The sequence below is a fragment of the Marmota monax genome, unplaced genomic scaffold (assembly GCF_021218885.2).
Source record: "Marmota monax isolate L192 unplaced genomic scaffold, Marmota_monax_Labrador192_F-V1.1 WCK01_AAM20220418_F8-fsc00005, whole genome shotgun sequence".
Lineage (NCBI taxonomy): Eukaryota > Metazoa > Chordata > Mammalia > Rodentia > Sciuridae > Marmota > Marmota monax.
The window spans coordinates 3,505,868-3,530,573 of NW_026692254.1; the positions used below are offsets into that span (position 1 = coordinate 3,505,868).

Genomic DNA, 24,706 nt, shown 5'->3' on the forward strand with positions numbered 1-24,706 from the left:
ATTTCTTGATCCCATCTTTTGACTCACAAACTTATTTTGAATATACCCAGGCTGTTTCCCAACCCATCCACTGAATCTTTTATTTCTACAATAATAGTTTATATTCCTAATGTCCCCAATTCTTCCATAACTTCTTATTCCTGCCCTGGTTTCTTAGTATCTTTTCCTTCTCTGAGAATATTTATGCTTATTTTCATTTCTTGTCCTTTTTCTTCTGCTTGAGTTTACTCAGTTTGTTGTCTTTCTCTTCATAGTGCTTAGATTCCTCCTATGTCTCATCATCTTCATCCATGAACTTGGGATGTTCACTTACTGGGCTTTTACAGAATACCTGGGGAGAGAGGAAACTATGCTGCTCCTGGTAAGTCTGGGGGAAGACAGGTGGGGTGGCTGGGAGCCACTGATGCTGGAATCTGGGCTCAACCCCCTACCACAACCAGGAGGCCCTGTCCCTTTCAGATGACTTCCTGTTCCCTGAACCCTCTCTGTTCCAGGATATAATCATTGAGTCCTCAGAGGTGGAGGAAATGAGGGAATGTGCAGTCCACTTGCATTTGTCATCTCCCCACACCTAAGCAAGGCTCCAAGGTTGCCTTAACATTATCTGGCAGTCTCTGGGGTGGATGCCTTGCACATTCCTTCGGAGGTTTTTCAGTCCTACAGTAGCAGTGGGGGAGACTACGTAAATTAGTCTTTGTATTCCCCCTCTCCCCCAAATTACTTCTGAGCTTTAAGAGAAGCCTTTTGTTTTTATATGTTAACATTTTGCTGTGAAAGGTCTATTCACTTCATTTCTACTCTTAATTGTGTGATAACACCCAATTTTTGAGCTTCTTTGCATTCGGAAGAGTTTGAATCCATTTTGTTTATCCTTAAACCAAAATATTTGTTTCCCTTTATTGACTCTTTAATCTTTCATGGCTCATTTTCCTTCAGAGGTACAACTCCCATATCTAAATTGTAGAATGAAGCATGCCTATGAAAAACGGCAAGACAACATAGATGCATCCCCAAGACACACTGTTGAATGAATGAATAAAAACTGCAGTCCTAAATGTGCTGTTGTATTTTTTAAAATGTTCTATACTGAAAAGGTCTGAAAGATTTGATGCTACATCAATAAGCAGCGAGATACCAACTCTGATGCTGGTGTGTGTATGTCTGTGTATGAAGAACTGTGGGATTGTTCATTTATTCCTACACTGGGCTTCCTTTGGAACATTTCCCCAAAAGACTCTGGAAATATCTACTTTAACAGATGTGCTTCACGGGGAGTGCATGAGCTCCTGCAGATTATAGGCCAAGCTCTGTGAGTTGGAATAAATGTGTATCTTTCTGGAGAGGGGGGCTTAGACTTTTCATAAGAATCTCAAAGGGAACCCATTGGCCATCTTTGTTGTGCCATGGAATCAGCCTGGGTGCCCATCAATAAATGCATGGATAAAGAAAATGTGGTATATGTACACAAAGGAGCTATAAAGAATGGAATCGTGTCATTTGCAGGAAAATGAATAGAACTGTAGATCATAATGGTAAGAGATATAAATCAGACAATCAATGCATGTTTTCCCTCATATGTACAATCTAGGAGAGAAAAGACAATAGGAAAGTAACAGGGAGACTATTAAAGAAGAGGAAGGAGATGAAAGATTTCCCTCCCCCATCTTTAGGGGATGGTTAGAAGGGCAATGCGGGGTAAGTGTGATCAAAGTATATTGTTTGTATGTAAGAATGCCACAATGAAACCCATTATTCTATATAGTTTAAATGCACTAAAAAAAATGAAAAAAGGGATTGGTATGCTACTTTGTATTCCATTTTTTTCATGGTTTACCTTAAGAAGTGCACTATTATCTGAAAAAAAAAAAACACAGAATTGTTCAATCTTAAACATTACGAAAGAGTAGCATGGGGCTTTTACTCTATCTTAAAGACTAATAATAGAGAAATCAATAATGTTATCATGTGATATTGTATCATTTCCATGAATATACTCAAATATACTTAGCCTTTACCAAAAATAGATGCCAGTGGCTTGGAGGAGGCATGATCCATCAGGACCAGGCTATGGGCAGTAAGTAAAGGAATGTCAAGAATGTATTTTCTGCAGTTTCCATTCGTTGTTTTAATACTAACATATTTCTATCGTGTTAGGGAAGCACTAAAAGACACCTCAGTTCTCTTGATCCTCCTTCCTCATGAATGCTGTGTCATGTGGTCTAATGGTAAGGGTCATGAGCCTGGAGCACACTGCTTATTCCTCTGGGCTCCCAAGGAACATCTTAGCCTACCTCACCAGTAGAATGAGACCAAAATATACACCTATGACAGTCACCCCTAGTTATCTCTCAATATCCTCATTTTCCCTTTCTTCCTTAGTAAAGGAACCCAAATTTCTTAGCCGAGCATACTACTGGTCAGGGCAGAGACCACATTTCCCAGCCTTATAACCAAGTTTTGATCACTGAGATAAAACTGGCAATCCTGTACTTTTGGGAAGATTCCTTAAAAAGGGAGGGGTGTCCTTTTTATATTTTCTTCCTTCTTACTGCCATAGAATGTGGACGTAACAGCTGGTGCTCTGGCAGCTACGGTGGACCATTAGGTGACTTAGGGAAAGGAAACCATGTACAACAAAACAACTGTATAGAGACTATCTCAAAAACTAGCAAATTAATATACCAAATCTGAACTATACCTCTGCATTTCTTTTCTAAATAAAATAAACTTCACAAATAAAATAGTGGTTTAAACCACTATTTTTAAGTCTTGACAACGTAAGACACTTTAAAAATGCAAATATCTCAGCAACATATACAGAACTACATCTTGTTTTTATTCATTCATTCAACAGTGTATCTTGGGGATCTATCCATGTGGTTATTTTTCATAAATACGATAAAGTCTTTCACATTGATTTTGAAGAGTTTGAAATCATTTAGCCTAGCCTTAAACCAAATATTTGACTCCCCATATTTGTCATATGTCCTAAGGCTGGTCTCTGAAACATTGTTTGTGATAGCTATGCATTGGAAATAACCTAAATGGTTATCAGTAGGGGAAAGAGTCATGAACAGTCATGCTTTACTGCAATTACAATAATGATTTATTGATGAGGCAAGGTTACCAAGACAATTATTAATTGCATGAAAGCAAGCTATAGGATACTACAAGCCAGCATAAAACCATTAAAAAAAAAAAAACACCAAAAGTATGCATAAGGCATACTTTTCTGTAAGGCCACATCAAATTAACGTCTGTGGTTACCTCTGAGGAGGGGACTGAGATTATGGCAAAGTAAAGTAGGTACTCAAGGGGTCTTCCTTTGTTGTACTATATGAATCTTTTTTTTTTTTTTTTTTTTTTTGGCAAGATTGAACACAGGGCTTCATACATTGGACAAAGGGGTGTAGCTCTACCACCGAACTACTCCCTTTTCAGTTTTATTCTGAGACAAGAGTCTTGCTAAGTTGCTGAGGCTGGCCTCAAACTTATGATCTTCCTACCTTAGCCTTCCGAGTAGCAGGGATTACAGGTGTTCCCTCCGTGTCCAGCTCATTTGAAACAGGCAGAATGAGAATATATTCATGTCTTACTTATAGGATTAAAGTTAAAGGGTATAAATAAAGAAGCATATTTGTGGGGAGACAAGGGAGGAGTCAGAATAGTGTTTTTTTATATATGCTGTATTCCAATAGGGTTATGACCTTTGGCAAAGGAAGTTTTTCCAGATACCTATTAACCTACATGTCTCTGCAAGTGCCTCATTAATGTATTAATTATTCTTCCTTGCCACTCATATTAATGGTTTTAAATGAAAGTGCTTATAAGTTCATAGATTGTTAATTAGGCAAATGTTTTCTAAATGAAAAATGGAATACATTCATCTCATGTTTAAGAAGAGATCTTATGTGCTGTCGTTTGTTCAGACTGCTGTAAAAGAATACCATACCATACAGGTGGTTTATCAACAACAGAAATATTTTTCCTAGTTCTGGAGGCTGGAGAAGTTCAAGATGAAGGCAACAGTGTCTGGGGAGGGACCACTTCCTGGTTCATAGACAGCCTCTGTGTGCCCACACTTGTAGAAGGGGCAAAGGAGTCTCTGGGTCTCAGACAAGAATCCCATTCCTGGAGGATCTACCCTCATAATTTAAATCATACGGTAAAGGCCTGCATCCAAATACCATCACACTGGGGATTAGAGTTCCATATTCGAACTGAGGGAGGAGCACAAAAACAGTCTAAAGAATTTTGTTAAAACTTTTTCCCTCTGTGAGATGAGGTGGGAAAATATCTAGAACACGTAAGTGTGAATGTAAAAGCTAAAGTTCAATGGAATCTCAAAAAAAAAAAAAAGAGTTCTTCTTAAGCTACAATGAACTGATATGGAATTTTACCTGATATATCCTAAAACATCTTCTGATACCAGTTCACTTAATGAACAACACTTATTAAACTATGATGTATGAGGGGCTAGGCCAGTTCATATAAGATCCATCCTAAATATCTTTTGACCCCAAGCAATTCCCAGTCTAACCGTGTGATAGTGCCAAATATATATAAACAAACAATTACAGAACTACATTAACAGTAGGGAAAACCCATAAAACATCATTCTGAAATGTGGTCTGAGGACTGGAGGCATCTGAATCTTCTGGTGACATCTGAGACTCCACCCTTAAATTCCTGAATCTGCATTTTTTAACAGAATCCCCAGGCAATTTGGATGCTAAGATTCTAGAAGTGATGAACTGTGGGATTATAGAAGGGTTCCCTATCGATTCCTTGGGAACTGGTCAGAGAAGTCTACAAACTGCTGGGGTAATAGGAACATTTAAGGCTGAATAATGACCAGATTTGTGATCACGGGAGTTGGAAAGAGCAAGAAGGGTAATGGAATGAGAAGTTTAGGAGGTCCAAGTGGGCACTTTGGAAGATGTGGGAGACATGGTAGAAAACGGACACTGAGGCTTCAGTTAGATGCCACAGACTTCAGACTTGCTGAACATTCCGGAAGAAGACACAGTAAATTTTAAGCAGGAAAGTAACAGAATCGAATTCTTATGCTTGGACATAACTGGTGGTAGAGTGAAAGATAAACTACACAAGTGAGAGAGGCTGGAACAGGCAGGCATGTATCCTTAAATGAGAACGCTCCAATTTTGGACTAGAAAAGAAGTCTCCTACTTGGTGACGGTGGGGGGGGGGGGTAGGGGAGGTGAGGGCAGTGAGTTCCTGGCACACAGAAAAACAAAGGATTCCAGCTGCAGCTGGATACACAGGGGTTCTTTCTCATTAGCCAGAGTTCTCAGAGTGAGCTCCAATCAGCAGCAGGAGCATCACCTAGGAAATGTTAGAAATGCGAATTCTTAGGTCTCATACTAGATGTACTAAATCAGAAACTCACAAATCTGACCGGGAATAAGTTACCCACATGATTCCAACGCCAATGCTCTAGATTGCCAAAAATCCTAGAGCAAGTGGTAAAGGCTTAAAAATAACACAACTTGCTTACTGCCTTAAAAAAAAAAAAAGTAATGAGAAATGGGTTTTTATGTTGAGTGGGCAGAACAAATGCCACATACAACCTAGATTTTATATAGCACGGGGAGCGGGGCACAATACCGATCATCTTGTCCAAAAGGCTCATTTTGGAGAATTAAAATAGTTTTGGTATAGACCATGATGTTCCCCGTAGCCTAAATTAAGTAAAACTTAAATCATCCCATTTGATTCTTCCTGTTTCCTTTATTTCCCCACAAATACCCCCTCAGAAAAAAAACGCTGGGATTCCTAATGTCCCTTTGAAAAACTGTTTCTGCTGCAACCGCCCATTAGAAAAACACAGTCCCAAATTAAAACCCCTCAAAAAGGAGCAGTGGGCCTGGCGCCACCACGCCAAGGCAACGCAGCCATTTCCCAGCCACACCCCTGCGGGCCGTCGGCCTCCTCTGGGCCGCTCCCAAAGATAAATAAATCACTCCTTGTTTTCCAGACCTGAAATTAGCGGTGAGTCACAGAGCACTCTGAACAGCCACGGTCGCCTCGGAAAGGAGGAAAAATGTGCAGACTTTCCTTCTCACGCGAGGGCCCGACGTGCTGGGCTGGCCAATCAGGGGCGGGTGGCGGGAATCACACCAAAGTAGGTAAAAAATGCGGGAAGCCGCCCCTCGGCCCCGGCTGGGGCCTTGCTCCCGCCAGTCCTCCCTCCCTTCCGCACCCGCCGCCGGCCGGGCCCATCCTCCGCCTCCAGCCCCGCCCCCAGCTGCGGTGCACACCTGGCCAGGTGGCTACTTCTATGTATGGGCAACTGCTGCGTGGGGGGGCGGGGCATCTTCTGACCCCGCCCCAGGGAGGGGAACGGCCACTCCATCTTGGCTCACCCTTTGCCCGCCCCCTCGCCGGTAGGTGTCAGCCTAGGCTCCGCCTTCTTCTCTTCAGCAGGACTGGGAACCCAACTACATTCCCAAAGACCCAGCTGGTGAAGGGGTACTCGCCCCCACAGCCCCCAAAAGGTGACCGAGGCCCCCCCCGCCCCGCAGTTGGGATTCCCGAGGGTCGCAGGGGCAGGGCGTTGCCTGGCCAGCCGGTTGCCCAGCAACGGCAGGAGGTGCGTGACGTGCGCAGCCGCGTTTCGGCCCGGGGCGCGCGCCCGCCCCTTGGTAGGCTCGCGCCGCCGCGTCGGCTCTGCGCTCGGTCTCTTGGTCTCGCTGCTGCGAATAGGACGCTCCGCAGACTCGGTGCTGGTCGGCTTCCTCCCTTGCATCCCTCCGACAGCTGCGGTGAAAATGGTGAGTGGGAAAGAGCCCGAGGAATGGGCTGAGGCGTCCCCGGGAGTCCCCGGGGACTGCGAGTCCCCGGGACGGGTTGGGTAAGGAGCTTAGGGGCGCGTCCCCCGCTCGGAGATGGAAGGAACCCTGGTGGGCTGCAGTCTCCGACCGAGGAGAGTTTCCCGGCCTCCGATGCTCGGTTTGGGCCCTGCACTCTGTGGCAGCTTCCCGGCCTTTGCTCGGCTCCCAGCTGCTGCGAGGCCTCCGCGGAGTCTCTCCTGGCTTTGGTACACAGGGGCGAACGCCCGCACAGCTTCGGATACAGATCCAGGGGTCTGCAGGCCCGAGGGGAGGGGGGTTGGAACCCGGCGACGAGCCTTGTGGCGCGGGTTTCCCCTAAGCCGCCTCTCAGTGACCCGCGCCTGTTTCGGTCTTGAGATCTTTCCATCAATAAGGAAAAGAAGACCTTTATTCAACGACCCTAGAGGGCGGAATGATCGCTGACGAGCGTGACCCTGGCATGATTAAGAACCGGGTGGCCTTGCAGCCGCTTTGTTTGTCGTATCTGGCAATCAGCTTCCAGCAGCACTCTCGTTGTGCTTGTCAAGCTTGGCAGTGTCTCTTTTAACCCTTCCCTACCCGATATGTCCGTGTATGACTAGAAATTTTCTTTTACGTGTAAACAGTTTGGCTTTGCCACAACTTGACATTCAAGGTTTGGGCATGATGCTGGGACGCTAAGCAAATTTAAGAGCTTTTAAAAAGTCTGATAAATTACCTGAATCACTAAAAAGTAAACATGTTTAGTTTATTGTAGATGATGGAGATTTGGCTTAATTTATATATTACTTTCTTTCTCTAAACTGTCACTCTCATCTGCTGTAAAACAGCGTTCTACGATTAGGTAGAACATTTTGTCATTTTCTGGAGTGTGCACATACTGTTACCATTTTTGGTCAATGATTTGCAGGCAAAGTCTTATCCAGACTTTGCTAGAAATATCACATTGTTATTGCATCTCTCTGTCTGGAATCAGTTGGTACCAGTTTTATCTGCATACAGAATGTTTTCATGGAATAGCAGTTTTGGTTTTCTTAAGGTATTGCAATTTTCATGAAGATGCAGGCTGTGGAAGAAAAAGAGATTAACAGGTAGTTTCTTAATGGCTGAGGTTGTGTAATAGGGGTTTGATATTTAGTCTGAGGTTCTTTCTGGTTTAATGTAAGTTACCAAGAGGATCACCATCTTAAGTCTTTAACATCTTTAAGATTTTAAGTATATGGTACTTTACACTAGAAGACTCTAAAACTAAAGACTGAGTGCTGATAAATTTAAGACCATCCCTTTTGATGAAAGTGCTTTGAAGTGGACTGGAGCCTGCTTTAGGGTCTTCTGAATTAATTTTTTTTTTTTTTTTTAGTTTCTAATACAGCCTTTATTTTTGTTTGAAAATAGGACCAAATATTTTGACTTTGGTTAAACGCTTAAGTTAAATACTTAATATTAGAATTTAAATTCCTAATCCTCTGTACCTTAAAATGAAATAAAGGAAGTGTTTTTCCTATTCCTTGGTACTTGTGGGGAGAAGAAATAAAAACGTGGATGAATTCTAATAGATCTCAAACTTTTTGGTATTAGTGAAATCAAGAAGCCTTTACAAGCTACTTTGGCTTGGATGCTTGCAAAGAATAAAGAGTTCAGAATTGAGACCCATCATTTTTAAAGGTAACTGGTATGTTTGGTCTTGTGAACACAAAGCATCTCCATTCAGTCCAACTCTTAGAAAATATTGTGAAGAAGAAGAGTTCCTTTATTATCCTAGATTCTAGTCTAGCATTTTCTTTCTGTATTTGGAATTGTTTAGATTTGTTAGTTTGATACTTGATTTCAAGTTTGTTTCTTTCTTCCTGAGGTTACATTTTAACTACTAATGGATTTGTTATAAAACAGCACAATTACTTCCTGGTACTCACCAAGTCTTCTAGAAGCACTTGTAATAAAGCAATTTGAAACCAATTCAGAAAATCATCCTGGGTACTTTAAAATGAGATCATATTTTTAGATGTCTCATTTTATAGTGCCCCCACCCAAAAAAGAGCCTACCGCCACGTGAACCACATTTACACACCTCGAGAAAAAAAAATTTTTATGTGTGTACTGGGTGTGCCAGTTTCTTTATTATATGTGCAAAGATTGTTTGCCAGTCCACCATCAAGTTCCTAGGGATGTTTGCTCAGTAGTTTTGTTGGATATGGATTGAGACGTCACACATAGACTTTCCTAGCTCTTATAACCAAGATATGCACTGGCAGCTTAGATATATGGCTTTCTGGAAAGCTGGAGTATAGTCTTGCCCCTAAAATAAAGTTCAGGTCTACTTGATAGTCTAACCTGTTAACTTTACCCTAATCAGAACTCTGTTCTAACAAACCAAGCTAATAATTTTGAAACATTTTAAGCAGTAAAGTATGCATGATTTTTATAAAAGGTTAACTTTTTGCCATATTCAGCCAAATATGCATCTTCTTCCCATTCCCTTCTCTCCCCAGAGATACCTATTCCTGTGTCAAAGACACAATGTACTGGCCCACTAAGGAGATGATTTTATTCAGGCTATAGCAAATTAGGAAAACATTTATTAAGGAGAAATTTCTCAAAGAAAAAAGGGGCACATAAACCAGGGAATCTTGAGGAAGAATGGAAATGGGCCTTATTTCAAAATATATAACAGGCCTGTCCTTTTTAGTTACCTTTTTCCCATAATACAGAATAATGAGGGTGAATTTCTTTACCATCACTGCTTTCCAGGATGCAAACATAATCACCTAAAATTGATCTATTCCATTCTCACTGATAGTTCCATACTTTGTCACTATACATATATGATATGCATTATTAATAATACATATTTTATTTACATAAATGCTGTGCTTTGTATAGCCCTTTGCAGCTTTTTTTTTTTAAACACTGGACGACTTCTAAAATAATATAATAATATTCCTTTCTTCTGTCACATAAGTCTCTTTCCAGGCCACTTAGCTGCTAAATCACAGAAATTCAGTTCTCTGTTCATTCTAGTCACTGGCCATTCTCCAGCTTCTGGTACGGCTAAACCATGGAGCGCTTCAGGGTAGAATTCCTTTTTTTTTTTAAGCTGAGGTCCATGGAGATTAACCCCTTGCACTTTATAGGTGTTCCCCTCTTTTTCCTAGGCAGTTGACTAGTCAAATGTTAAAAACAAACATGGAATGTATGGAAATTTTACTTTCTGTTCAGATTTGCTCTGAATTAAAACTTCCCTAAAAAATAAAGCCTATTTAAAAACAAACTTTCAATATAAAACATAATCATGACTATTTTTCTAATAGAATTGGTTTAAATAAAATGTTTTATAATAAAGGAGGACTCTGAGCATTTATGGTTTTATGCTAATGTAACTTGATAATATATTTTGAGTAATAATTAAATACCTCAAGTTGAAACACATTATGCTTGAAATTAGAATAAATCTCCAAGGTCCTGAAAACTAAATTTACATATAAATGCAGTGTTTTATTTCTTTCTTTTGGCAGTACTGAGAATTGAACCTAGGGCCTTGTGCATGCTAGGCAAGTGCTCTACCACTGAACTACTCACCCAGCCCTTTCCAAATTTATCTTAAGACAGAGTCTTGCTAATTTGTGTAGGCTAGCCATGAATTTGAGACACTCCCGCCACAGCCTCTGGAATAGCTGGGATTACAAATGTGCATGAATACATTTTTTTTCTTCAATACCTTTGTTCTATTCATTCATTTATTTTTATGTGTTGCTGAGGATTGAACCCAGTGCCACACAAGCCCTCTACCACTGAGCCACAACCCCAGGCCCAAATGCATTGTTTTTAATCTGCAGAGCAACACTTGAGTCCTGAGTTCCTAGGCCCAGTCTCTTTATTGTACTGTTTGCTATTTGTACATATAATCCACAGAACAATAAAGAACTAAGATTGTTGTAGTTATCTCAAATTTATTTCCTTTGGAGCATAATAGTCCTCTCTATATTGTCCATGAGTAATTTACAAAGGTTCATAACGAACAATTCAGAAATATTTTAATGACAGTTTTTTTTTTCTGTCCCTTTTCTTGTGTTGATGTGAGAAGCTAGAAGTTTTTACGTGAAATTGTGCTTCTGAGCTATCACCTATTCTTTTTTCTTAAAATTTTGTTGAGAAAGATACAGACTTAGAGAAATAAACATAAGGCTCATTTATCCCAGTAATACTTTGGACACGCTTGTTACATTCATTGGAATCTGTTATACCAGGACCTCCATTGAGTCAATAGATTTTAGTCTAGAGTGATTCTTAATTCTGAGCTAGTCTTCTCGTAACTGATCTTGTTGCTCACTCTAATCTATAATTTGCTTTTTTTGTGTTAAAATGGAAGAATCAGTTTAATTGTGTGTGTGTGTGTGTGTGTGTGTGTGTGTGTGTGTGGTGCTGGGGATTGAACCTAGTCCAAAGGCCTTGTACATGTGAAGCAAGTACTCTACCAAATGAGCTATATCCCCAGCACTAAAATACTTTTTAAAGTAATTTGTTTAAGTAAAAAAAAAAAAAATGCAACTAAAACTTAAGAACTGAATCTAGTTGAAAGAGTGAAAAGGCTGAGAACTAGTTCTGTTGCAGCAAGACATAGGTGAGTTATCTGAAAGAAACTTCAGTACATATTACAGTGAGGTCATTTGTCACTCAGTTTTGCTTTTGGATCACATCTGAGAAAGACTATTTACTCCTTTCAGTATTTTAAGATTATAGTTTGCTACTTTTGTTTGCCTTATCATAGAAAAGCAAAGATGAGTTTCCTGTTCTTATTCCTCTCTTAGCTTATTTAGGTAATCATGTTTTGATTTCAAAATGTTCTCATATTTTTATTGGTGTTATTTTCAGATAGTAATAGAGCTAAGGCTAATGTGCAGGCACATAAGCATAAAGTTAAGACTCCTCCAACTTGCTCTGGAGTAATCTTTTAAGTTTATTGTTGAAACCTGGGGGCTTTAAGGAATTCTCAAATTATTGAAGTTTTGTTATAAGAATGTTTAACCTTTATACCAGTGTTGTAAGATAGAAATAAATACAAGCTATGTGTGTAATTAAATTTTTCTGGTAGCCCCATTTTAAAAAGTAGAAAGAAAAGATGAAATTTATTTAACATATCTATTTATTTATTCAACCTATCAATTTATTCAAATTTATTTATTCAGTCTATCCAAAATATTGTATTAACTTTTTTGGGGGGCGGGGGGGGGGGTATCATGGATTGAACTCAACCACTGAACCATATCCAAAGCTCTTTTTTGTATTTTATTTAGAGACAGGGTCTCATTGAGTCTTAGTGCCTCACTAAATTGCTGAGAATGACTTTGAACTCTTGATCCTCCTGCTTCAGCCTCCCGAGCTGCTGGCTGTATCAACTTTTTTCTAAATTATTTTTTTAATGTATATTTTTTTTTAGTTGTTGCTGGATCTTTATTTTTTAATTTATTTTATATATGGTATGGGAGAATCAAACCAATGCCTCACACATGATAGGCAAGCTGTCTACCAATGAGCCACAACTCTATCCCCTGTATCAGCACTTAATCAGTATAAAAAATAATGAGTATCTTTACATTCTCTTTTCTTTCAAATTGTTTGAAATCCTTTGTATATTTTATACTTAAGGCTCATTTCAATTCAAACACATTTTCTTTGGACAGATTTGATCTATATTTAGATACTGTAAAATTTACAATTGAAAAGGTAGAGTCACATAGCCAAGTTGCTCCAGACATACTTAACATGTTTTCTAGTTATAAAATTGAGAACTTTAAAATACAATTAAAATGAAATAAAATTTAGTCACACTAGCCATATTTAAAGGACTCTCTAAGCTACATGTGGTTAGAGGTCATCTTATTTGACCAGTTTATTTTGTGGATTGGTCTGTTTAATATGTAATGAGAAGTTAATATGATTACCAACAATTTAATTCTTTGCATTTCTGCCCATGTATAAGAAGCAGCATTAGTGGCTCGGGAGGCTGAGGAAGGAGGATCAAGAGTTCAAATCCAGACTCAGCAAAAGTGAGGCACTAAGCAATTCAATGAGACTCTCTCAAAAAACAATATACAAAATAGGGCTGGGGATGTGGTTCAGTGGTTAAGTGCCCCTGGGTTCCATCCCCGGTACCTCCCGCCAAAAAAAGAATAGTACCCCCCAAAAAAGGATAGTAACCCCCCAAAAGATAGTATCCCTCCCCCCAAAAAAAAGGATAGCAAATGTTTCTTTTATAGCACTCACTAAGATATTTTGTGAAACTGTAATGTTAAATTCTTTAAAGATATTCTGTACTATCAGTAGTATGATGCCTGTCATAGTAGGTTCACACAGATGTTAATGAACAGGAAGGAAAAGTTTTTCTTAGTTGTGATAAAAGACGGGTTCTTGTGGAGATAGATTACTTTAATTGAATAGGACCTCCTCTTTTCAGACTGTATTGCAATTTAGAGAATTTTACAGTGAAAATCCTTTGAGATAGATGAGGCAAGTATTATTAGAGTAATATCTCTAAAATGATTCTGGTATACAGAAACCCCTCAATAAATGCCAATTCTCCTCCATTCCTTGAAAATGAAACCAAGTGTTATTTGATGCTCAGTAAAGTATCCTGAACCATAGAAAAGCACTTGAAGGCCTAACAAAAGAAAGCACAAGAAGTAATGCTGTCTTAGATAAGTACTGGGTGTCAGGCATTTGTGTTATCATACCTTACTCAGTGCTTATCCATTTAGGCAGGTGTTGTTCCAGTTATACCATACAGACCAGTGGTTAAGAGCATGGACTCAGAGTCTGAATGTTGAAATTTTTTAAATCTGGGTTCCACCACTTACTAACCAAATGACCTTAAGTTACTGGCTGTTTCGTGCCTTGATTTTATGATTCTTCCATGTGAGAATGTCAATAGTGCCTACCATCACAACACTATGGGTTTAAAGAAGTGCCTGGCATGTAGTAAAGTGCTTATCAGTATTGGTTAGAATAATATTATTAAATGGTATCAGCCTTGGATCTAATTTAGATTGATACTCTTTTCCTTACTTGCTATGTGAATGGAAAAAGTCAAATATCACTGAACTCCTTAAAAATGGATTTACGCTTAGCCAATCAACAGGCAGCTAAACCTTCAAGAGCTAATTCTGGGAAGATCTCCTTGACATGGTAGCTCCCTCTAGTCACCTCCCTTCAGACAGAATCATTTATTTTTGACAGCCAGGGCATCTTGCTACTCTGTAGCACTAATCACATAGATTCCTACTTGTACATGTTGTCTCTAATTAACTTGAGTAAATGTTTAGAATAGTTCAGAGTTCTTATTAATCCTATATCCTGCTTCACATTGTATGCCAGATTTAACTCAAAATGGATCAGAGATCTAAATTTAAGAGCTAAAGCTATAAAACTCCTTGAAGAGAACATAGGCATATATCCTTATGACCTTGTTTGAAGCAGTTTTTGTTGATTTGTTTTTGTTGTTGTTTTATTTTGTGAGTTTTGGCATTTCCAGGTGACTTGACACTGAAAGCACAAGTGACAAAAGAAAAAGCAAGCCAGCTGCCATAGTGCATGCTTGTAATTCCAGAGACTGGGGAGACTGGGGCAGGAGGATCTCAAGTTCAAGGCTAGCCCTGTTTCAAAATAAGGGTTGGGGATGTGGTTCAATGATAAAAGTACCCCCTGGGTTCGATCTCCAGTACTGAAAAAAAAAATTTTTTTTAATTTAAAAAAAGAAAACAGATAAATTAAAATTTATTAGAATTAAAAACATACATGCACCAAAGAATATCATCAAGAAAGTGAAACAACCACCCACAGAATGGGAGAAAATGTTTGCAAATCACATATTTGACAGGAACTTGTATGTAGGAATATATAAAGAACTCTTAAAACTCAACAATAAAAAGACAGCCCAATCTTACAGACAAAAAATATTTTAATCATTATTTGTAGAGATGTACAAATCACCAATAAGCACATGAAAAATGCTTAACATCACTAGTCATTAGGAAAATGCAAATGAAAATCATCATAATATAATGCTTTTTATCCTCCAGGCTGGTTATAATAAAAAGATAACTGTAACAAATGTTGGCAAGGCTGTGAAATTGTAACCTTTCATGCATTGCTGGTGGGAATCTATGATATAACCATTTTGGAAAGTTCGGCAATTCCTCAAAAAGTTAAACTTGGGAGGTACCATATGACCCATCAGTTTTGCTCCTACTTATATACCCAAGTAAAATAAAAATGTGTGTACACAAAACTTGTACATGAATGTTCATAGTAGCATTATTCATAATAGCCCCCAAGTGAGCACAACCCAATTGATCAACGGATGGATAGGTAAAATGTAGTATGTCCATACAATAAAATATTATTTGGCAATCAAAATAGTTGAAGTATTGATAATGTGTTACAGCAAGAATGAAACTTGTAAACATACTGAGCTAAAGAAGCCAGCCACAAAAGACTACATTTTGTATTATTTTGGTTGTATGAAATGTGAATAGGCAGATCCATGGAGATAGGACATAAATTAGTAGTGGCTAGGGCTGGGGGGAGTGGGAAAGAAGAATGAGTGGTAATGGATTTGAGGTTTCTTTTTAGGGGGTTCAGAATGTTCTAAAATCAAGTTATGGTGACAGATGCACAACCTACTGTTTTAGTCAGCTTTTTCACTGCTGTGACTAAAGGATCTGACCAGAACAACTGTAGAGGAGGAAAAGTTTATTTCAGAGCTCATGGTTTCAGAGGTGTTAAGTCTATAGAAGGCTGGCTCCATTCCTCAGGGCTCAAGGTGAGGCAGAACATCATGGTGGAGTGTGTGGCTGAGGGAAGCAACTCACATCATGGTGATCAAGAAGCAGAGAGAGACTACACTGGCCAGATTCAAATATGTACCCAAAGCCACTCCCCATTTCTCACTTCCCCTACCACTTCAGTTACCACTCAGTTAATCCCTATCGGGGGATTAAATCACTGATTGGGTTAAGACTCCTATAACCCAGTCATTTCTCCTCTGAACGAACCTTCTTGCATTGTCTCACACTTGAGCTTTTGGGGGACACCTCACATCCAAACCATAACACCTACCACATTTACACTTTAAATGAATGACTTTGGTTTATAAAATATATGTGTGAAAATGATTCCAGTTGTATCATCATGTATGTACTGTGGCATTAAATCATCTTCCTGTTAAATACAATTCCATTATTATAAGAAATTCTCTGTTGCCTTTCATGTAAATCTTTGTGCATGTTTCATCATTTCTTCAAAATAGGTCTTAGGTATGATATAACTGAATCAAAAGGTTATGTGTTTGGTACAAGCAAAAGAAAGCAGAGTGAATATGTAATCTGCAGAACAGAAGAAAATATTTGCCATCTGTTCATCCAACAGGGGCTTAATATCCAGAGTGTTGGAAATCAAATAACAGCAAAAACCCAAATAATCTGATTTTAAAGTGGGTAAATGATCTGAATAGACATTTCTCAAAAGAAGGTATACAATGCTAATAAGAATATGAAAAAAAAAAAAAGTTCAACACTAACCATCAGGGAAAATGCAAATGAAAACCACAGTGAGATATCTCACCCCAGTTAGAATGGCTATAATCAAGAAGAAAAAAGGGGGGGGGGCAGATACTGGTGAGGATGCAGAAAAAGGAGAACCAGAAAAGATAAAAATCACTTGTATTTCCACTATGACAGATAAAATTGAGTTGATTTTTGTGTATGATGAGAGAAATGGGGTCTAGTATCATTCTTCGGTATTTGGAGATTCATTTTTCCCACCACCATTTGTTAAAGAAATTGTCCTTTTTCCAGTGCATGTTTTGGGTGCCTTTGTTGAAGATTAATTGGATATAGATGTGTAAATTTATTTCTGGGTTCTGTATTTTGTTCCATTGTTCTAGGTATCAGTTTTTATGCCAGTATTATGCTGTTTTGTTCATTATAGCTTTATAGTATATTTTGGGGTTAGGTATTACGATACCCCTCCACCTTTATTCTTTTTGGTCAAGATGCTTTAACTATTCAGGATCTTCTGTGGTTCCCTATGAATTTTAGGATTTATTTTTTTCTATTCTGTGAAGACTACCATTGGTACTTTCATAAAGATTTTGTTGAAGTGGTAAATTGCTTTGGGTAGTGTGAATATTTTAACAATATTTATTTTTTTTGATCCATGAACTTGGAGTATCTTTCCATTTTGTGTGTGTGTGTGTGTCCTCTTCAGTTTCTTTCAGCAGTGTTTTGTAATTTTTGTTGTAGAGATTGTTCACCTCCTTTATTCCTGGGTTTTTGTTTGTTTGGTTCTTAATTTAACTTTAATTAAATTAATTAATTAGAGTGCTGGGGATTGAACCCAGGGCCTCATACATGCCAGACAAGTGCTCTACCAGTGAGCCACATCCTCAGCCCTTGGGTGGGTTTTTTAAAGCTGTTGTGAATGGGATTGCTTTTTTGATTTTTTTTTTTTTTCTCTGCAAGTTCATTATTGCTGTATAAAATTGGTACTGCTTTTTGTGTGTTGATTTTGTATCCTGCAACTTACTGAATTTGTTTACCAGTTCTAACAGTTGTTTGATGGAGTCTTTAGGTTTTTTCCCTGTATATCAAATTCTGTTGTCTATAAGCAGGGCTAATTTGGTTTCATCCTTTTTTATTTGGATAATTTTTTTTTTCCTGTTACCTTATTGCCCTGGCTAAGACTTCCAATACTATGCTGGATGTTGAAATTTTTAAAATCTGGGTTCCACCACTTACTAAGAGTGTTGAAAGTGGACATCCTTGTCTTGTTCCTTATTTTAGAGGAAATAATTTCAGCTTTCCCCCATTCAGTGTAAGGCTGACTGTATGTCAGGCCTTTCTGTGTTAAGTCATATCCCTTCTATACTTAATTTGTTGAGGAATTTTGTTAGGGGATGTTGAATTTAATTAAATGCTTTTCTGCGTCTTTTGAGATAATCATACAATATAGTTTTTGTCCTTTATCATGTTGATATGATATATTACAATTATTTATTTCCATGATTTAAATCATCCTTCTATCCCTATAATTAATCCAATTTGGTCATGCTACATAATCTTTTTGAATTCTTGTTAGATTTGGTTTGCTAGTGTTTTGTGATAATTCTTACATTTATGTTTATCAGGGATATTAGTTTATAGTTTTCTTTGTTGTCCCTTTGTATGATAATGGTATCAGGGTAATGCAAGCTTAGTAAGTTTGGAAAGGTTGGAGAGGTATGTTTTGTTTCCTGTTTTCACAAAATGTATGAGATAGAAGGATTGTAAAGATTTTTTCAAATATTAAAAAAACCTTTGAAACAATCATTCTATCTACTCATAAAACTACTAATAACATCTTTTTATTAAGTAGTGCTTTATTAATTTTTCAAGTGCAGACTATTAAATGCATCAGTGTGTTTCATGGGATATCAGTTTCTTAAAGGTCATGTGCTTTTTGCATATTGATAAGTGTATTCATTAATGTCTCATGTAGCATTTATGCTAAAATTCTGTTTACATAATACACATTTTTAAAAATAAAAAGTATATAACTATAAGTTTTAAAACAAATATTAAGTATTGAACATTTAATGATTAAGTAAACATTAGGTTGGCAACTTTATGATTCTGGGTAAATGGAGAGTCATATATGTGTGCTGGGCAGAGAATGATGAAGATACTGAGTTCTTGCTCTTTACAGAGCACAGTCTATTGGGGGATTCAACCAGCAGACAGTTAATCACAATTCTAAATGATACTATGATAGAAATAACTAATACATGGAAGGATCATATAATTTAGATTGGAAACTGTGGGCCAGTTGCTAACTGGAGGGCCAAGTAAGAGTTGCCTTCCCAGAAGAAGTGATTTCTGAGTTAAATCTTGAAGGACTTGGGTGACACAGTGAAGAGGAGAAAGATAAAAGCATCATAAGAAAATGTGGATATTCGGGGAATCTCAGAGCTGTACATGCCTGGAATTAAGAAGGATGAAATGGGAAAGGAGGCTAGAGAGGTAGGGCATAAGGAATTAAACACTGTATGCTAAGGGTTTTAGATTTTATTATGAAGGAAATTGGAAATCATTGAATGAAAACAGTAAGGGCATAAGTTTATTTGCCAGGGAACTTAACATCCCTACACTGCTCTCTGCGCCCATTCCAGTTTTCTTTTTAGTTTTTTATAAGAGGAGGGGAGAAATAAGAAATACTCTATTCAGGATTATACAACTTCCTTGTTCTTCCTACCCTCCCTTTTCTCACCTTTTGCCTGTTACTGGGGGTGGGAAGCCTATTAACAAACCATATTAAGAGTGTTTGAAAAATGAAATTGATGGCAATCAGAGATTTTAAAAAATTTAAATCTACTTTGGCTGTTGAGATGATTTTCTGACTTGTTTTAAGAGACTGTTAAGATTTTTAAAATTTCTTTTGTTAGGGGAGGTGTCTCAGAGTTTTGGTTATTGAATGAATTTTTTTTTCTTACTAAGGTTTATCCATGAGTCTTTTAGTGGAGCTCTTTAAATATTAATACATATCAGGTAAAATTGCTGTTTGGGGATCTGGGCTTATAGTGTGCACCTGTAATCCCAACAACTACTTGGGAAGCTGAGACAGGAGGATTGCAAGTTTGAGGCCCACCTGGGCAACTTGGTGAGACCTTGTCTCAAAATTTAAAAAGGGGTGGGGATGTAATAGCACTTGCCTAGCACACACGAAGCCCTCGGGTCAGTTACCAGTACCATACACACATACACACACAAAAAAAAATCATTTGGTCTGTGTAGACTGCCATCTCAAGAACATTTTCTGTACTTTACTATAAGGTGGATGAGGATTTTTTTATTATCTTTTTTTAAAATTCTAATTTGTAAGGATAAGGATTTTTATAATTGGAAATTGGTTGTATATTTAACTCTTCATCTTGGTTTGTTTGTTTTTGTTTTTATGTTTTGGAAGTAAACCAGTATATTAAGACAGAGAGTTAACTTGGAACATTTTCTGGATCACTGATGGGCCATGTAGTGACTTTGTATAATTAGTGGTACTCCTCCCTCTGAGTGATGCAGCCTTAGGGGAGGAACAGTTGGCACTCTTCCTAATGGTTGCAGCCCTGCAGGCAAATAGTTGCAGCCCTGCAAGCAAATAGTTGCATGAACTTGAATTCAGCTTTGTCTTACCCCTTTGAGCAGGCACCTTTAATCAAGGTACAATCTATAAAACTGCATGCAGTACCTCTGGACATTTAGAACTTATCAAAAGATTGAGGATTTCTTGTGCACTTGTTTGACTAATGCATACTGGAAAGGGACAGATTTTAGGATAAAACCTGTTAATTCACCCCAGAGGCCCTAGCTTTCATCACTGTGGGTTTTGACTTATGGTTATAGGTGATAACCTATGCCAAAGAGAATGGAAGGAGGTAGTGTAATTGAATCTTAGTATGTTAAAGGGACTGCCACCTTCTCTTATTATGTATGTCTTTGCTATTTAATCACTTAATAATCATGGGAAGAAAGAAGAGATACACATCAGATGTCAGGTTTACTTTTTAACTCATAGTTCTGGTCAACAGAGAACAAACAGAAATTTCTGTTTCAAATATCAATTTTAATGTTTTTGAATTGTTTATCCATAACATTCCACTGCCCAAAGGCTTTAGTAAATATTGACCACATTGGTAAGTAGGAAGCACTGAAGAAGCTCTGATCAGATATTTTGGTTAATGAAAAGAGTTGACACTTACTGAATTATACCATTACCAGGCAATATATTTAGATGCTTTTATTGGTCCTCTCAAGTTGGCAATATTTATAGTTTATAGATGATGAAATTGAGGCTAAAGAAGTTAGCTCCAACTTCCTGAAGTTATAAGATTTAAATAAGTCTTATACAACCCTGTGGCATGCTTTCTTCTCTGGATGAAAGGTCTTCTGGGTTAAATGCCCCAAGTTCAGTTTATGAGAAGGAGAATGCAGTCAGATTTTAAAAAGAAAAAGTTAGTATCTGACTTCCTCAACTTATTTAAAATACATACTCCCAGTTCATTGTAAAATTCATCTGGAATAGTTTCATGTAATATTACATAAAATAAAATTGCCTTCATTTCTTTTACGTAGTATTTTTTTCAATGATAACAAGACTATTTAATTTTAAATAAGGATGTACTTGGATATTACCCACCAGTGCTTAAAGGAAATGAAAGTAATGGTCCGATGGCTTGAATTCATTAGGTTCATAGAAGGGTTTATATATTCATCTCATATGAAAAGATAAAAGAGAAATCAACTTCCCCTTCCCAAATGCTTTCTAAAAGCAAAACAAAATACCATTGTTAAATGTTTAATGAATTCCTAAGGTGGATGGTCGAAGCCAAAATATAATTAATAAGGTCAACACAGAACAAAGTTCAGGCCCAGTAAAGTGTTGAGTTTTTCGTAGGAGAAAGAAAAGACTCAAATCTATTAAACATGGAAGCCACAGAGTATTCACTTCAAGATAACGGAAGCTTTGGCTTCCTTCCTGGCAGGTTTCTTTTCTTTCTTTTCTTTTAAATTTGTTCTAATTAGTTATACACAGTAGCAGAATGCTGTCACAAATGGAGCACAACTTTTCATTTCTCTAGTTGTACAAGATGTAGAGTCCCGGGCTGGGGTTATAGCTCAGTGGTAGAGCGCTTGCCTAGCATGTGTGAGGCCCTGGGTTGGATCCTCAGCACCACATAAAAATACATAAATAAATTAAATAAAGGTATTGTGTCCAACTACAAATAAAAAATAAAATATTTTTTTAAAAAAGATGTAGAGTCACACCACATGTGCAGTCATTCATGTACCTAAGGTAATGATATTCATCTGATTCTACCATCTTTCCTACCCCTATACCCCCTCCCATTCCCTCCCTCCTCTTTGCCCTATCAAAGTTCTTCCATTCTACCCATGCTGCCCCCCTTATGTAGTATTTTAAATCTACTATTTGACTTCTTCGGTAGCCAGAGTTTTTTTCCCCCTCAAGAAATAAAAAGTTTTGTTATGACAAAACAATTTCATTCTCCATTTTGATTGTTTGGATTCTTCCAAATTAATACTTAGAATATGTACTAAAAAAAATTTATATGAATTTGCACCAAGTTTGCTTTCTTGCCCGGCCAAATAGTTGACCTTATAATTACTGTAGAAGATTGGATTTGAAAACCTCACTCTTAAACACAATATTCTGTCATTTCATAATGTAATAATAACTGAGGTTCCTTATGGCACAAGTCATCAATTAAAGCTAAATAACTTACTTTTTCCCAAGGCAGAAAACTATATATATTTTATAAATTTGTTACACCAACATACTATGTTAGTATTAAGAGAATTACTTGTTACTTCATGTTAAATTATTTAAAATAAACGTTGAAATTTAGCCCCTCAACTTTATTAGCCACATTTCAAGTGCTCAGTAGCCATGTGTGTTAATGGTTACCATATCAGTGCAGAAAAGGAACATTACCATCACCATTGGAAAGCAGAGTCTGGGATAGTGAACTAAAGACTTAGTAATTGATAGTCAAGCTTCAAGTCGGTGGTGGTAGGGAGAGTGTCTTACCATTCATTTATGTATGGTCACCTACTTTCCTCTTTTCAGTATGATGATGGGGACAGAAGGACCTACTATTTACTGTCTTCAGGGAATAAAATAAATTGCAGAAATCCAGGGGTAAAGGTGAGGGACATGGCAGGGTAGAGTTTAGGAGGGAGTGGAGTACAGGAGGGGATGTGGGGATCCAACTACTACTCAAACTAATTTCACTCATTTTTTCTGTTGGAACTTTATATTTCTTTTTCTTTCCCAGGTAGATTTGTTCTTTCTGTGTTTTTAAACCCTCCTTTATCTTTTCAGTGGAATTTTGGTAGGGAGTTAAATTAGGTATATGTATTCAGCCCCCCACCACTCATCTTTTTTTTTTTTTTTTAAGAAAGAGTGGGGGAGAGAGAGAGAGAGAGAGAGAGAGAGAGAATTTTTTAATATTTATTTTTTAGTTCTCGGCGGACACAACATCTTTGTTTGTACGTGGTGCTGAGGATCGAACCCGGGCCGCACGCATGCCAGGCGAGCGCGCTACCGCTTGAGCCACAACCCCAGCCCCGTCCCACCACTCATCTTAACATGGACCCATGAGAGATCTTGGCACTAATATGTGGAAATAAAAGTACTTGTCACTCAGTGTCTATTTGTTATCTTAACCTTACTGCTCAAAGATATCAATTGTTGTTGCCCCAAGCCCAAATATTTTGTTAGTCAGTTTTTGTTGTTGTTTCTTTTGGATTTTGTGTAAGATATAATGTAAATAAAGGGAATCATGAACCCAAATTTTTAAGTTGGTAGGTTGAGAAAGGAGCCAGTGAGTATTTTCTGCCAAGTTGTTTATAAATTCAAAATAGCCTTTGTCTGCTTTGCAGTATCCTGCTTTCAAGTATTTCAGATTCTCTAAGCTTAGAAAAATAATTTAAAAATTAGTCATTTTCTTAGGTAGTTAAGATAGCTTTCATTTATGTTTTTCTCTAGTTAGATAAAATATAGTTGGTTTTAATTATTGAGTAAGGTTAGGTGTCCTACTTGAGTTTTGTAGTATACAAGTAGACCTCTATTTCTGATATTTTGGCTTAGACGTATAAGTTTTCATTCTGCAGGATCAATAGTTTTATGGACTAGTGCAGTTGTTTACAAAAATTGAATCCAAACAACTTGATGCTCAAGTTTCAAAGATTATAAGTCTTATGCTAGAATTGATGTTTGAAGTTATGTTCTGTTATTTGCAACTTTAAAATACCCAATATCCCATATTCTCTGTAGTAGTCTCCTGTTTGTAAGTAATAAGATTACTTTTAAAAGCATACATTGAGGGCTGGGGCCATAGCTCAGAGGTAGAGCACCCGCCTCATACGTGTGAGGCACTGGGTTCAATCCTCAGCACCACATAAAAATGAATAAAGATAAAAAATAAAAATAAAAAATAAAAGCATACATTGAGTGAATCTTGATACTGATTTAATATCTGATCAGTATTTTATAAATCTTCTGCCAGAGAAGACTCAGAGTCTTTCATAAACAAGTTAAAGCTTTAAGTCAAGTGAGACAAAATGCAGCAAAGTGTTCTTTAACAGCAACTGTTTTGACTGAGGATGGAGCTCTAAGAGCTGGTACACTGGCACAGAACAGAGAAACTAGATGTGAATAACATATCTTTTTAAGGTAATCACAAAGCTCTTGTTGCGATAGCAATCTATTTTTGCTCTCAAATTTTTCCTTCCCAACTGTGCAGCAAATTTCAGTACTATGTTCAGAGTATCCTTTAATGGTCTTTATTGTTAAAACTATGTATTTGAATATCAGTAACTTTTATACAATTTAAAATCAAAAGTGAATTTGCTTTTTATTATTTGTTTGTAATTTATTTTGTGGTATTAGGATTGAATCCAGGGACACTCTACCAGTGAAGTACAATTTTGAGACAGGATTTCACTAAGTTGATCAGGCTAACTTTGAACTTGTGATCCTTCTACTGCAGCCTCTCAAGTAGCTGGGATTATCACAAGGCCCATCTCAAATTTCCTTTTCAGGATAAACTTGAGATTTTTCAACAGCTGAGCAATTAAATTTATCTTAATGACCTAACATTGTAGAGAAATATTGAAAAATGAAAGTGATGGGAGAGGACTTTTTTCTGTTACATATCTTTACAGGGTAAAGATAAAGAACAAGATGATTGTATACATTTAAGATTCACAGTAATCCTGCTTTATGATAACAAATCCACCAAAATCAATACTCCAAGGAATTCTTAACTATCA

General features: G+C 37.5%; 2 protein-coding genes across 3 annotated transcripts in view; one reads left to right on the plus strand and one right to left on the minus strand.

The window, feature by feature from the left end:
• Bfsp1 (beaded filament structural protein 1) overlaps positions 1-6,231 on the minus strand; it is a 71,686-nt gene extending 65,455 nt beyond the window's left edge. For both annotated transcript variants that reach the window (XM_046434486.2, XM_046434496.2), the window contains exon 1: positions 6,001-6,231. The gene's annotated coding sequence lies outside the window, so the exon portion shown is untranslated. The remainder of the gene's footprint in view (positions 1-6,000) is intronic.
• A 402-nt stretch (positions 6,232-6,633) lies between these two features.
• The window catches only part of Dstn (destrin, actin depolymerizing factor), a 30,597-nt gene continuing 12,524 nt past the window's right edge, over positions 6,634-24,706 (plus strand). The window contains exon 1 of the mRNA XM_046434507.2: positions 6,634-6,794. Within this exon, the coding sequence (XP_046290463.1) occupies positions 6,792-6,794 (3 nt within the window). The 5' untranslated portion in view covers positions 6,634-6,791. The remainder of the gene's footprint in view (positions 6,795-24,706) is intronic.